This window comes from Notolepis coatsorum, assembly GCF_963971535.1.
Source record: "Notolepis coatsorum genome assembly, chromosome: 20".
Classification (NCBI taxonomy): Eukaryota; Metazoa; Chordata; class Actinopteri; order Aulopiformes; family Paralepididae; genus Notolepis; species Notolepis coatsorum.
The window spans coordinates 61,825,760-61,840,807 of NC_140184.1; the positions used below are offsets into that span (position 1 = coordinate 61,825,760).

The window sequence follows — 15,048 nt, forward strand, 5'->3', positions numbered from 1 at the left end:
TTGATATATGGAAGTTTATAACAAAACACTAAAACTAAATAAAATGGGGTAGTTTAGGAAGGGGGTGACACCATTGACAGGCAACCACATAAAACATTCTGTTTTGTGGATTTAAATGACGGATTTGTCCGGGTTTGAACATTAATAGAAACATTTGGGATAATGTAAGTACACAGCTCAACAAAATATATAACATAGGTCTTACTCTTTATACATTTGAATGCAGAAATGTTACATATTTGACCTTTAACTACAATGTGTTCTGCACACAGCAGGCCTGCAATGCACTGTCCAGAAATCAAACTACATGAGTACAGCCAAGATCCAACACTTATTTTTAGACACAACAACAGTGTGTCATCAGCTCATAGTATCAGATTATGAGTACTGATACTGTAAATGATCCGAGTGTCCTTATAAACCGCCTTTCTCATCCTTCCACCATCAACTGTTTGTTTTCCTCTGTCCTCCTTAGTGGGGTATGACTCTGGGATTTCTGGAGTTGACCCAGACTGACTCCTGGAGTTTAGCAGAGTTTTTTAGGCTATTGGGGGTCATTTTGAAATAGTCCCTAACCATAAATGAAAGTCTCCTCTCCTGAGAGAAGGAGAATCATTGATACGGTTTCTGAGTTTTACATTGTGACACACTGTATCGTTAACACCACCTCTAATACTAAGACCTATGGTATATCAACCCTACACCCAACTGCTTCAAATCCCACTCACTCACTCCCCTGTCTTTTCTCACTGCAGCTATCAAAAAGAGAACACTTAATAAAATCCTTGAGGATTCTCTCCCTCTCTCTCTCCCTCTCTCCCTCTCTCTCTCTCTCTCTCAGTCCTGACGGTTACCAAGGAAACAGTTGGCCAAGGTCTTAGCTTGCATGGACACCGATAAAGATAGCTACGATGGTGATTAATGGGACATCAAACACTTCTAAGCAGCCAGAAGGTAGAGCCTCATTTAACTTGCATGGCAGACAAGAGAGGAGAGGGAAGCCATTTATACTGGACTGTGATTGGGCAGATAGCGAGAGTGATGAGATGGATAGAGGGACAGGGTAGATTATCTGATGAACTGATAAAACGAGAGAGAGGAGGATCGGGGAGGGGGGGGGGGGGGGGTGAATAGCAGGCAGAGAATATGAGGGGGGAAAGGAAAAACTAGATTTTTTTTACATCACATGGGAAGAGTTCAGTGATTTGTCATACAGGGGGGATGGAGGGATTGTACGTTATATCAGACATAACTTATTGACATCTTCTCACCTACTGGTTCAAACAAAGGCGTTATATATATTACGAGGTTGAGTCATGGCTGTCCAAGGATCAGACTTCTACAGCAATGTGGATATCTGTACAATATATACCAGGCTAAAATACAGTATAAGAAATGTGTTAACTTAACATGCTAGAAATCCATGCAAAGTGACTCGATGGAACTTAGTGTCTGCCAATACTGAAAGTGTAGTACTCTGAATTGGTATCGGCAGTGAAGAAGTGTGCAGAGTACACGCATACTCCACATATAATTCTGGTTGTCATCTACTACAACATCACTAGGAATTTTGTCTCATCAACTCAACAGTAACATTTGGCAGTATCCTACTATATTTTCACTGGAGAAAACCCAAAAGGCAAATTTTGAGACAAAATTGCCATGGTGGTAACGTAAACTAACAACATTTCCCCCCTTAACCTTGCAACATATAACAAGGTTTGAATTCGTAGGGGAACAAATAAATTCGATTTGTACAACCCAACATAATCTAGACTAAATGACCCCACCCCCCACTTTAGTCAGCAATGAAAAGATCAAATCTTGGGTAAAAAAAAATAAACAATATCTATATTGAACAGGTCCCATGGTGATATTTAAAGGAACATGCTCATATCCCTAGAGGCGTGTGTGTGTGTATAGCTGGCAGTGAAATCAGTGATAGACAGAGGACGGCAGGAATTAGGCCAAAAAATGCCACCGAAGAGTAGAGAGAAGGATGGGAACAAGCAAAAGACATACTGCTGCCATAAATAGATAGTTTTATTTATCCTCAGGAGGAAAATACAGCAGACAATTACACTGATATTATCATGCATACACACTGACATTATCACACACACACACACACGCACACACACAAGGATGTGATGCTCCATTTTCTCCCTGTGCAGCCTTTGAAAAGGTCACCTTGTTTGTAGTAAAAGTCAGCTCTTTGGGCCATGGTCTGAGGCTGAGCTGTAGAAACAGCACTGGTCTGAGGCTGAGCTGTAGAAACAGCACTGGTCTGAGGCTGGCAGGGGCGTAGCAGTAGATTCTCGGCCCCATGAAAGAATGTATTTGTAGGCCCCCAGTCAATGCGAGCGCGCGTTAGCGCGCGAGAGAAATTTCTTTTGGCCATTTATTTATTGATGAAAAAACGCATAATATGGTTTTTACCTATACATTCGGATCAGCAGTTCAGCACCTGCACTGTTGGTGGGCGAGCCTAGTAAAGGATGTCGCATTGCGTTCATCTTCAATGAATGGACCAATGCAATAGTCTACCAAAGCCCCCCCCCCTCTCTCTATATATATCTCACACACACACACACACACACACACACACACACACACACACACACACACACACACACACACACACACACACACACACACACACACACACACACACACACACACACACACACACACACACACACACACACACACACACACACACACACACACTTCAGAAACAAACATAGTATCAATGAGAGCATCAATAATACACCTGAGTGATGTCTAGTAAAAAATAATAATAATAATAATAATAATTTCTTGCTGAGCTGTAGAAACAGCACTGGTCCGAGGCTGAGCTGTAGAAACAGCACTGGTCTGAGGCTGAGCTGTAGAAACAGCACTGGTCTGAGGCTGAGCTGTAGAAACAGCACTGGTCTGAGGCTGAGCTGTAGAAACAGCACTGGTCCGGGGCTGAGCTGTAGAAACAGCACTGGTCCGAGGCTGAGCTGTAGAAACAGCACTGGTCCGGGGCTGAGCTGTAGAAACAGCACTGGTCTGGGGCTGAGCTGTAGAAACACCACTGGTCCGAGGCTGTACAGAGAGGCCTGTCTGGGACCCTTGGCTGCACATTCTCAGGGGCTCATACAGAACCAAGCATTTCACTGTAATGTACATGTACTTTATACGTGACAAATAAAAGCAAACTTGAAACTTGAAGTGTGTGTCTGTGTGTTCATCTGCAGAGACCCCTCCCTATTCTCGAAGACACTCTGATGTCACGAGACCGCCGCCATCTTGGTATAGGGGGGGGGCCATACGGATTTCTAGTATCAAATGCATGTGTTGAGGTCCGTTTTTATTACATGTTTTATCACATTCTTGTTCATTTCATAACATTTTCATAAGATTTGTTTTGAAAATATTGAGGCCAACATGGCATTTCACTATTTCGAAAGCCTTTCTGGTGATTCTAAGGCGAGATATGATTCAAAGAAGCTCCCCCTGATTGACTTGACATAATGTCCATACAAAACACATACAGACATGGCCATCTCTCGATTACCCAAATTGAAGCTGCTATGTTACGTTTTGTACTAATAACAAAACAAACACAGAAATCCAAATCGCAAGTTTTATACCATCACGGAGGAAAAAGTGGCTGGCGGCTAACGTTCGGCTAACTAGCTCTGGTGTTGTGGTCGTGGTAGCTACATGCTAAGCTAACGTTAATCACATCATATCGAACCGATAGGAGTTTCTTATCTAATCTTACGTGGTGGTACCACGTGTGCCACTACCCGATCAAACATCCACGTAAGATTAGATAAGATAAGCTCCTATCGGTTCGATATGATGTGATTAACGTTAGCTTAGCATGTAGCTACCACGACCACAACAGCAGAGCGAGTTAGCCGAAAGTTAGCCACAGCCACTTTTTCCTCCGTGATGGTATAAAACTTGCGATTTGGATTTCTGTTTTTGTCATTAGTACAACGTGTAACACAGCAGCTCTTTGGCATTGTGAAGGACTGAAGAAAATTCCGCTTGATTGTCTTTAATTTGCCGCTTTAACGATCCGTTTCTGCACTAAATGAACCGTACACAATGTACCAGGCGGGGCAGTTTCCCCCCACGCTGCAGTTGCGTAGCAACAGGCAGGAAGTTGACTTCGAGAATGCCTGGATTTTCTTTCTTTAGCTGTGCTCAGGTGTCAACCTTTGGGCAAATAATCCATGTTATTGCATGTATTCCTACTTGCCATTTCCCCCACGTGGAACACACCTGATTGGATAAATGCACTGATAGAGGGCAGTCCGTGGTTCTCTGTTCCCGTTTTCAAAAAGAAAATGGGGCTTGTTTGCTTGTCAACCTTCTCTTTTTAGACCTAAAGTTGAACCTAAAATATATAAAAAATTCTGACAAAACCATTAGTGGTATGTTTGATAGGATATTGCTAGATCTCGAGTCATATTTGATCTGCAATGCCTAGTTAGAAAGTTTGATGAGTCAACATCCGATTCTCACGTTTCAGCATCTATAAACACACATTGTTTTTGGTGGTGCTCTAGTGGCTGAAACTACTTACCGTCTTTACACATTGGAAATAAAGTTTTATATATTTGGAAGTGATCCATATTTCACACAATCATATTTAATACGACACCGGATATTTGAGTGTGAACTCACATTTAATTTATTATATCCCTGAAAAAGAAGTGTCGGCGAATATTATGGATTCACCCCCGACGATCCTTCTTGTGAAAGCAATATCTCGAATAATTCTTGTTCAAATAATTTCATATTGGCTGTGTGCACATTCATGACCTTTCCTTTAGTGCTAATGTGACCGGTCGTATGTTACTCCTTCTGCGTTGTGTTAAATGTCGATGCCCCGAGGGAGTTTCGAACCCAGGTCTCCCACGCCGTGGGCGACAACATAGACCGCTGCACTAAGAGGTGAATTCAAGAGTCAAGTCAAGAGTTTTATTTGTCACGGCATACAAATATACAATGAAATGCGGGGGGTCTTGCCCGCAATGATGTGCATAATACAATAGTAATATATAATAGAATCCAATAGAACGACATTGTGCAATAAAACAAGTAAACAAAGTAGGGCATATCGGTATATGTACATGAGTTATTTACAGAGCATGGTAGGACATGCTAGGTCCTGTGGTAGTGCAATACACCGTTAGCTACGGAATTCACTCCTGGGTACCGTATCTATGTGTCTTTTAACCCTGTTATGGGGAAATCTACTTCATTCATAAAAAACGGCATGCCTGTGTGTGACTATAGTACTTGTTGTCAGCGATGGGATTGTCTTCTTTATAGATAAATAAGCCATTGTTGTTGTAGAGCCGCCCGTGTTGTTGTGATGATGCATCGCTAGAGCAAGACTCGCTATAAATGTTTCAAAGTGTAACTCAACTGAAGAAGACCGTATAGCCTGCTGTCTAACTAACAACAAGGCTATATTGCTCAATTCAGTGTTTATTATAATAACCTATTTGAGCTCATCATCACCGACCAGGGAACCCACACTGTGGCCGGATAATAATAAACAATAGCGCACAGACACAGCCGCTCATAGCGAGGGGGGCGTACGCGCGTAGGTCAGTGGCCAATCAGAGCGCAAAACGGGAACCTGGAAACACGAACGCGTTGGTAAAAGCATACACGCTGCCTGGACGCCATCCCAACCAGCAGAACTTTGGTGGAAAGCTGTTACAAAGCATTGTTCGTCAAGAAGGCTTCTGTATGGCGTGAATACACAAAGGCATTAATGCCAATGGGTAGGTTGAGTATTGTCAAATAAAAACAAGCTTGAAATAAAAATTACCAATTGAGCTACATTGAGCAAATGTAGGGAAAGCTTGTCTCATGTCTTCTTATTACCGTAATCTTTCAGAGCAGCTGTATTGTGTTATCATGGTTCATAAGACATAGATTGAAAGGTATCCACCCGATTTGTACAAGTGATGGCTTATTTTGAAGGTATGAACCTGTACATTATTTTCGAAGAGTGGCCGATAAGCCCCCAAGTCTGTGCCTAGTCACATATTAGTCCAAACTGCTGTTAACACATTGACCGCCAATCATGTTGTACGACGGGTTTCAAGGTCATGCGAATTCCGCCATTCCACGGCATACAACGTTATTGAGATAATATAAACATTTTTCGCCATGGTATTCATAATTCCCTCACGGAGCCTGGTCTGATACAGTGGGAGCCTGCACAACTCTGCAACGCTTCAATACTGCCGCCTGGTGGATGATCGGGCGAGTTACAACCGGAAATGGATCTCTGGTGATCTCCGTGCATCTGTGAAATGCGTCCGGCACTCACATATTGTTGCGGGACTCTAGACACACATCCGTGTATATGGATCGCTGCCATAACTCAATAATCGATATGATTTGGGCGTTTATTATTATTATTATACAAACGGGAAATGGATCTAGTCGATCCACGTCAAATAAGTGGGATCTTTTTCCTCCAGTCTCATCGGCGAACGGTAAGAGGACGCTGACGTCATTTTCAGCGTGATTGTTTATTATAATTAATGTAAACTGCTCTGATCAATATATCACCCATACTACATAAAGCATTTACTGACGATCACGGAATTATAAACGACCCCCCCCCCCCCGTTCATCCGCACATGATGAGTCATAACGTTTAAGATCGTATTCAGTTGGATTTTTTAATATAGCGTGTATCACGAATAAACTGCAATCGATAATCTATATTATGCGTTTAGGCCTATAACTAGCGTTCTAGGAATTACTGCAGAAAACGATAAAAACATGTATATTCTAGACGGTATTTTCGTATGAATCTATGAATGAAAAAGTATAACGTTCCTACATCCTGAACGAATGGGCCATATTGAATGGGCCATAGTAATGTCAATTTAGCAATACAATTAAAAAAGTTATAGCCCTGCAAAGAAGGTAAACATCTCCATAGGCCAGGCCACGTGAGCGGATCGGCGCGGGCGTGAAATCCGCTCTTCGCTCTAGACGGCTTGTTCCGCTCCGCTAATCGCTCATGTTGACCCCGCCCCCAAGTCGCTCTCCGCTCGCTCACCGCTCACCTTGAATCGAGCGCTCCCCGCTCCACATCGCTAGGCAGATTTTTTTTTTCTTTTCTTTTTGAGCATGGTGTAAATTAGCTCAAACTACAACAGTCTACACCCCCTGGGCCCCTTAACAATTGTTTGTATTGAGCCGTATTGTAATTGTACCCATTCTGCAATGTTAAATAACGTTGCCACAATGCTATGGTCGCTGCCATTAACGTTAGCATGTAAGCTAATGACAACAACAATGGCGTCATATACTTTTTCTAACAGGATGTGAGTGACGGTTCACCCTTCTCATTGGTTGAAAATGGCCTTCATGTTTGTACATCGCCATCTGTTGCTTTGGCATTGTACTACATGTATATTACATCAGTGTTAAACCACTGTGAGCGGCCCGGAGTGGATTGGAGAGGGGCAAACTCCGTGGCAGTTAATGTGTTAATGCAGTGAAGGGATAGGCTCCTCAGGGGATTACAGGAAGTGCTATTTGAAAACAGAGATCACCTGTTGAAATTGCCTACATCCCATCTGGCAACCACTGCTTAATGCCCCATAATTTTGTTGCCTGGCAACATAAAGTGATTGCAATCTACCAGGAAACTGTTGGGAGCTACTACAGTCTTGCTAAGTATTCCTAGATAGAGGATGCTGGATAATGTCAGGACGTAATTGTCTTACTGATCGTCTTAACCCAGGAATGTGATTGGACATACTGTATATATACTGTATATAACATTTTGGTAATCCTGCTTTTTGGTGAATGCTTTAATATAAAGTGCCTGATAGTACCATGTATTTCTTTTAAAGAATGGATGACCCCAGCAGAAATCAAACTGCTAACCCCTGGCAGTGTAAGTGGTGCTAGCTACTAAACTAAACAGTCAATCAAATCCCTGTAGAGCCCACGCTGCTGGCTATTCTTACCACGCCCTGATAAAGAACATGTGATGTGTGAAAGGTGTGGAGGCGATATTTAAACCCAAGAGAAGAACCATAATGTTATACATCCATTTTGACATGTATTTTGACTGCCCATGTATTTGCAGGTGTAAAATCAATCCAAATACTTTTCTGAATACGAAACTACTCAAGTTCTATGGTCTTAACTGAAAACACAATCATTAGATAACCAAGTTTGAAAACATTGTTCATCTGAAAACTAAAAGGAAGACCGACTTACATTGTTTCTTTGTCTCTAAGATTTTTTTTTTGACTTCTTCACTCGTTTTTACTTTCTTACCTGCTACAACCACCACTACCACTGTCTGACGTGTCTTCTGAACGTCCACTCTTTCTGACCTAGGAGTTCCACATGGATGCAAGAGAAGAGGTGTTTCTACGATCGGCATCTTTTACCTTAGCGGCCTCCACCATCCTGGCCGTAGCGTCGGCCAGCAGCTTAGCGGCGGCTAACAGCTTCTTAGAGTTGTCAACGTCTATCTCTGCCTCGGCATCGGACCTCATGGCGTTGACCAGGTCGGAGGTCGCCTGGGCCAGCACCCGTGCCTGGCGCACCATCTCTCCTGAAAAAAAGAGAGTTGGGGCATGAGCAAAAGTTGAAGTTATGATAAAATGAAGGTAAGCCATATCCATCAGGTGTTACAGGCTGGAAGTGGCAACACTGAAGTCTGGATGTTGATTCACTGTGTCTGAAGTCTGGATGTTGATTCACTGTGTCTGAAGTCTGGATGTTGATTCACTGTGTCTGAAGTCTGGATGTTGATTCACTGTGTCTGAAGTCTGGATGTTGATTCACTGTGTCTGAAGTCTGGATGTTGATTCACTGTGTCTGAAGTCTGGATGTTGATTCACTGTGTGAATGTTTTGTGTCCATGAACGTATGCATAATAGTGTTGTCACGATACTGGAATTTCGAACTTCGATACGATACCTTGAAAAGTATCGATATTCGATACCATTTTCGATACCACAGGGAAAAAGGTTCAATCTTAAAATGTAAAAAAAAAAAAAAAAAAAAAAAAATATATATATATATATTTCTTTTTTATAAATTTAGCTTTTGTTGCTGGTTGATTCTCCCCAGCTTCTCTCTGGTACTATAAGAGAAGATAAATATAACACTTTTAAAACCCTTTGTTTATCTTTAGATCACACATAAAAATAACTAAATGATATAGAAATTAAGTAAAGTTAATAGTACTGCGTGTTAAGCATAACAGATTGATTGATTGCAAATTGTATTAACAGATTGCAGAATGGGTACAATACAGTACAGCTCAATACACACAATTGTTAAGGGGATGCAGACCAGAGAAAGACTTTTGTCTTGTTTACATCAGGGTCCCCCATTTTCAATTAATCATAACATATGACATTTTTTTTAATCAAATTTAATTTATTACCTTTTTTCAACTGCAAAGTAAAACTTTGTCAACATGTTTTATCTAATAAAATAAAGTTCAGTCTGTTCATCTCACTTCAATAATTTTTATTGCAGAACATGGTATTTTCTCAAGCAGACCGATGTAAACACTGTAATCTGTGTTGCATGTACCTGACAAACTGAACTGTTTGTATTACAGTCATATTCCAACTTAACTGAATGCACATGTGTGTATGTGTGTGTGTGTGTGGACTACTGTACTATTACAGGTATTGAAATGAACAATGCAACTTCCTTATACAAATTATTATTAAAAAAAAATGTATGAATAATTAAATATCGATATTGCGGGAAATGAGTATTGAAACCGTTTTAAATATTCAGAATCGATATGTATCTAAAAATCGATATTTTTGACAACACTAATGCATAATGTGAACAAATCAAGGCAACCAAAACAAAACCTTGCAATTTTTCAAACGCCGCTGTGCTGGAAACACGTAATGGGCCAGCACAGCTGTGAAATGAGCTATAAACATGAATATTTAAAAAGGCTAGTGTTTCAAAACAAACCATGATACGCCAATCATATTCAAAACTGAAGCCTGATGATGTGATAAACCTCTCTTTTAGCTTTATGATCCATGTTTGGGTGGCCACTGTGGGCTTGTGAAGCCCAATGAGACATGTAATGTGATATTGGACGTAAAGAAAGATGCCGGTGTGAACAGAAGGTACACTGAAATCTTGTCAGAGCTGAAGAGAACCAGAAAATAATCTAGTCTTTCAAAATAGAGGACAAAATGCACACAAATACACAGAGTTTGCCTCCTCTTTGGTCCTCCTTTTGGTTCACTTAAAAAAACACTTGGCATCTGGCAGCAAGCTCTCAGAATTCATGTGAATGTGCCAATAACAGATCTGCGCTGCATTCCACTAGAGAAGACATTATTCTTTTTTGCCTGTCTCCTGTTTCCATACTCCATTGACATTTTACATCAGGTGTGCCACAACTCCTGCATATTTGACGGTGGTTCAAAGAGCGGTATTGTTGGACTGACTGCGTGTGTTCACGTCATGGAGGCCTTGTATTGTTGGACTGACTGTGTGTGTTCACGTCATGGAGGCCTTGTATTGTTGGACTGACTGTGTGTGTTCACGTCATGGAGGCCTTGTATTGTTGGACTGACTGTGTGTGTTCACAAGGGCCTTGTATTGTTGGACTGACTGCATGTGTTCACAAGGGCCTTGTATTGTTGGACTGACTGTGTGTGTTCACAAGGGCCTTGTATTGTTGGACTGACTGCGTGTGTTCACAAGGGCCTTGTATTGTTGGACTGACTGTGTGTGTTCATGGGGGCCTTGTATTGTTGGACTGACTGTGTGTGTTCATGGGGGCCTTGTATTGTTGGACTGACTGTGTGTGTTCACAAGGGCCTTGTATTGTTGGACTGACTGTGTGTGTTCACAAGGGCCTTGTATTGTTGGACTGACTGCGTGTGTTCACAAGGGCCTTGTATTGTTGGACTGACTGCATGTGTTCACAAGGGCCTTGTATTGTTGGACTGACTGTGTGTGTTCACAAGGGCCTTGTATTGTTGGACTGACTGTGTGTGTTCACAAGGGCCTTGTATTGTTGGACTGACTGCGTGTGTTCACAAGGGCCTTGTATTGTTGGACTGACTGCGTGTGTTCACAAGGGCCTTGTATTGTTGGACTGACTGCATGTGTTCATGGGGGCCTTGTATTGTTGGACTGACTGTGTGTGTTCACAAGGGCCTTGTATTGTTGGACTGACTGCGTGTGTTCACAAGGGCCTTGTATTGTTGGACTGACTGCGTGTGTTCACAAGGGCCTTGTATTGTTGGACTGACTGCATGTGTTCATGGGGGCCTTGTATTGTTGGACTGACTGTGTGTGTTCACAAGGGCCTTGTATTGTTGGACTGACTGCATGTGTTCATGGGGGCCTTGTATTGTTGGACTGACTGTGTGTGTTCATGGGGACCTTGTATTGTTGGACTGACTGCATGTGTTCATGGGGGCCTTGTATTGTTGGACTGACTGTGTGTGTTCACAAGGGCCTTGTATTGTTGGACTGACTGCATGTGTTCATGGGGGCCTTGTATTGTTGGACTGACTGTGTGTGTTCACAAGGGCCTTGTATTGTTGGACTGACTGTGTGTGTTCACAAGGGCCTTGTATTGTTGGACTGACTGCGTGTGTTCACAAGGGCCTTGTATTGTTGGACTGACTGCATGTGTTCACAAGGGCCTTGTATTGTTGGACTGACTGTGTGTGTTCACAAGGGCCTTGTATTGTTGGACTGACTGTGTGTGTTCACAAGGGCCTTGTATTGTTGGACTGACTGCGTGTGTTCACAAGGGCCTTGTATTGTTGGACTGACTGCGTGTGTTCACAAGGGCCTTGTATTGTTGGACTGACTGCATGTGTTCATGGGGGCCTTGTATTGTTGGACTGACTGTGTGTGTTCACAAGGGCCTTGTATTGTTGGACTGACTGCGTGTGTTCACAAGGGCCTTGTATTGTTGGACTGACTGCGTGTGTTCACAAGGGCCTTGTATTGTTGGACTGACTGCATGTGTTCATGGGGGCCTTGTATTGTTGGACTGACTGTGTGTGTTCACAAGGGCCTTGTATTGTTGGACTGACTGCATGTGTTCATGGGGGCCTTGTATTGTTGGACTGACTGCGTGTGTTCACAAGGGCCTTGTATTGTTGGACTGACTGTGTGTGTTCACAAGGGCCTTGTATTGTTGGACTGACTGCATGTGTTCATGGGGGCCTTGTATTGTTGGACTGACTGTGTGTGTTCACAAGGGCCTTGTATTGTTGGACTGACTGCATGTGTTCATGGGGGCCTTGTATTGTTGGACTGACTGTGTGTGTTCATGGGGACCTTGTATTGTTGGACTGACTGCATGTGTTCATGGGGGCCTTGTATTGTTGGACTGACTGTGTGTGTTCACAAGGGCCTTGTATTGTTGGACTGACTGCATGTGTTCATGGGGGCCTTGTATTGTTGGACTGACTGCATGTGTTCACAAGGGCCTTGTATTGTTGGACTGACTGCATGTGTTCACAAGGGCCTTGTATTGTTGGACTGACTGTGTGTGTTCACAAGGGCCTTGTATTGTTGGACTGACTGCATGTGTTCATGGGGGCCTTGTATTGTTGGACTGACTGCGTGTGTTCATGGGGGCCTTGTATTGTTGGACTGACTGTGTGTGTTCATGGGGACCTCTGTGAAACAGAAAACTTGTTTATCAATAAAAGGTTAAACTCGGACCAGTGAGCCAGGACATTCTCTCTCTCCCATCTCCTTTCTCCCTCTCTCAGCTGTGAGTCATTCTAACATCGCTGTCAGCTTGTTCTGCGAGAGCACTACATTCAAACCACAGGGTGATAGATTGAAGGCATCCGATATAGATATACAGACATCACCGGCAGACTGTCAAACTATTTAAAGGTCTGCATCGATCCACAGAGAGCAAATATTGACACCAGTTTATTTCCCTCACTGTGACCCCCTGCTCTTCACACAAAGACAAATCCAGCATGCGTCTTCCTAGGGCTGGAAAGTATACAGCATATGAAGGTACTGCTGTCTGGTATGGAATGTAATTTCACCCACTGCTTTCCCCCTCAGGCCAAAGCATCCCTCTGTCCCACCAGTGTCTGTACCTGGGTTTCCTCTACGGCAGGGGAAATTGTGAATAATTTTTCATTCATCTTCCAATTCTTTTGGAACGAATAAATCGTGAACCCAGTATAATTTATGGAACTGAAACGCGAGGCGGGTGTATCGTTACACCCCTTACTATATCATAGTCCACAATGTTTACATGTAGTTTCTGAGTTAAATCACAAAACAGCACTATTAAAAAAGCCAAAGAAAATAGACCATAAGACAAAAAAATTTAAATAAAAAAAGATATGTCATATCACAAAATTAAATACCGTCAAATACCAACATACATACCATCAAAACTAATAAAAACATGGTGATACGATAGGTTGGCCGTATGGGCCAGTCCTAAGTCATCCTCAAACCTATGACTTTGACAGACATAAGACACATTTTTGACAGGGATCAAACCCATGACCCTCAGTTCATCATTTATCAGGCCTCATCATAAACCTTTTAAAGTTAATATCATACCCCTCAAAAGCCCTCCTTGTTGTCTGGGTGAAGATGCATACAGTATTGTGAACGCCTTCCCACCATGAGCTAAAGTCACTACTGCCCGACTCACCGGCGTCTCCCATGGAGCTGAAGATGCTCTCTGTGACCGTCATGATGGTGTCTGTGGCCTGGTCATAACGCCCGATGGGCTCGCCGCGCGATGCGTAGTGTCGGACGTGTTGCAGGAGGTCCCCCAGAGCCTGGCCCACCACGCTGGCCGCCGCGCTCACCTTCAACACCAGCATCACAGCATTACACACAGATGCTATATGAAAAACATGCTTAATCTTTTAAAAAGGCCCAAATACGTGATCCTAATAGCAATAAACCCCAACTAACAAACTAAAATAAATGAAGAATAGGAATGGAGACCCATTTTGATTTTGACTATGCTTTTGATACAAGGACCGAGTCAAATTTTAAATTGTATGAGCTGCATTTTGTGGCTGAAACGTGTTTGTTTACGTTGGTAAAGTTAGTAAAAAAATATATATATATATATATAAAAATACATTGTATTGTGATTTAGAATGTTTTTTTTAGAAGTTAAGAACCTGCTTGAGGAGCTCTCCGTCTTCGGTAGCTGACAGGCAGGCCTGGACACAGCCTTCCACAGAGCGATCCACCAGCTTACCAGCCTCGATCAGCTGCTCCTGACACACTGGAGAACTGATGGTCGGACTCACCACCTACAGTATCAACGTGAAGACAAAGAATGGGGTGAGAGAAATGAACAGGGGGTGACAGAGGAAAACAGAGAGAATGGATGAGGGTCGGGATAAGAAAAAATGTAAGATGAAGAAGGAAATAATTAGTATATTATAATTACCGTCACTGTTCAACCAACATTAGCCAATAATGTGGTTATGGATCATTTAAAAAGGTGGGCTACATCAACTCATGATAACACAAATAATGATAAAACCATACAACTACTAGCAGTACAAGTCGTTAGTAAGTACTGTTTATATAGCAGGCAGCCATGAGGCCATTCTACTTAATGAGACACATTTGGACTGCTCAATTAAGACTGAATAGACTAGAGCATTACCAGGGGCATGGAGCCTTTAACACTGGACCAGCCCTGCTCTGATTAAATCAACTAATGTAAAAATGCCCCGGAGCTCTTATTATAAATACAATACCGCGGTTATTCATACATTAAAAATATTCTCCTGCTGTGAAAGTGAACCTCAGTGCAATGAGTACCAGCAGCATTTGGTAAAGAGAGAATGAATTCAAGGCACGAGTGAATTCATGCAGATGGATTCCTGGGGCCAGCTGCTGTGAATATGAATATTTTTTCTCTTAGTCGCCTGGTAAGATTATGTTGTTATTCCTTCGTACATGCAATATATCCTCCATCTCAATGTTTCACAGAAAACGTGACAAATATGAGATTTC

At 42.5% G+C, this 15,048-nt stretch overlaps 1 protein-coding gene across 1 annotated transcript in view; it reads right to left on the reverse strand.

Annotated features, from left to right (window-relative positions):
- Positions 1 to 15,048, reverse strand: part of LOC311247127 (talin-2) — a gene marked incomplete at its 3' end in the record, with an annotated part of 264,901 nt that overhangs the window by 155,603 nt on the left and 94,250 nt on the right. Inside the window, exons 18-20 of the mRNA XM_084337443.1 lie at positions 14,199 to 14,333; positions 13,715 to 13,874; positions 8,451 to 8,617 (exon numbers count right to left, since the gene is read on the reverse strand). Of these exons, the coding sequence (XP_084193569.1) occupies positions 8,451 to 8,617; positions 13,715 to 13,874; positions 14,199 to 14,333 (462 nt within the window). The remainder of the gene's footprint in view (positions 1 to 8,450; positions 8,618 to 13,714; positions 13,875 to 14,198; positions 14,334 to 15,048) is intronic.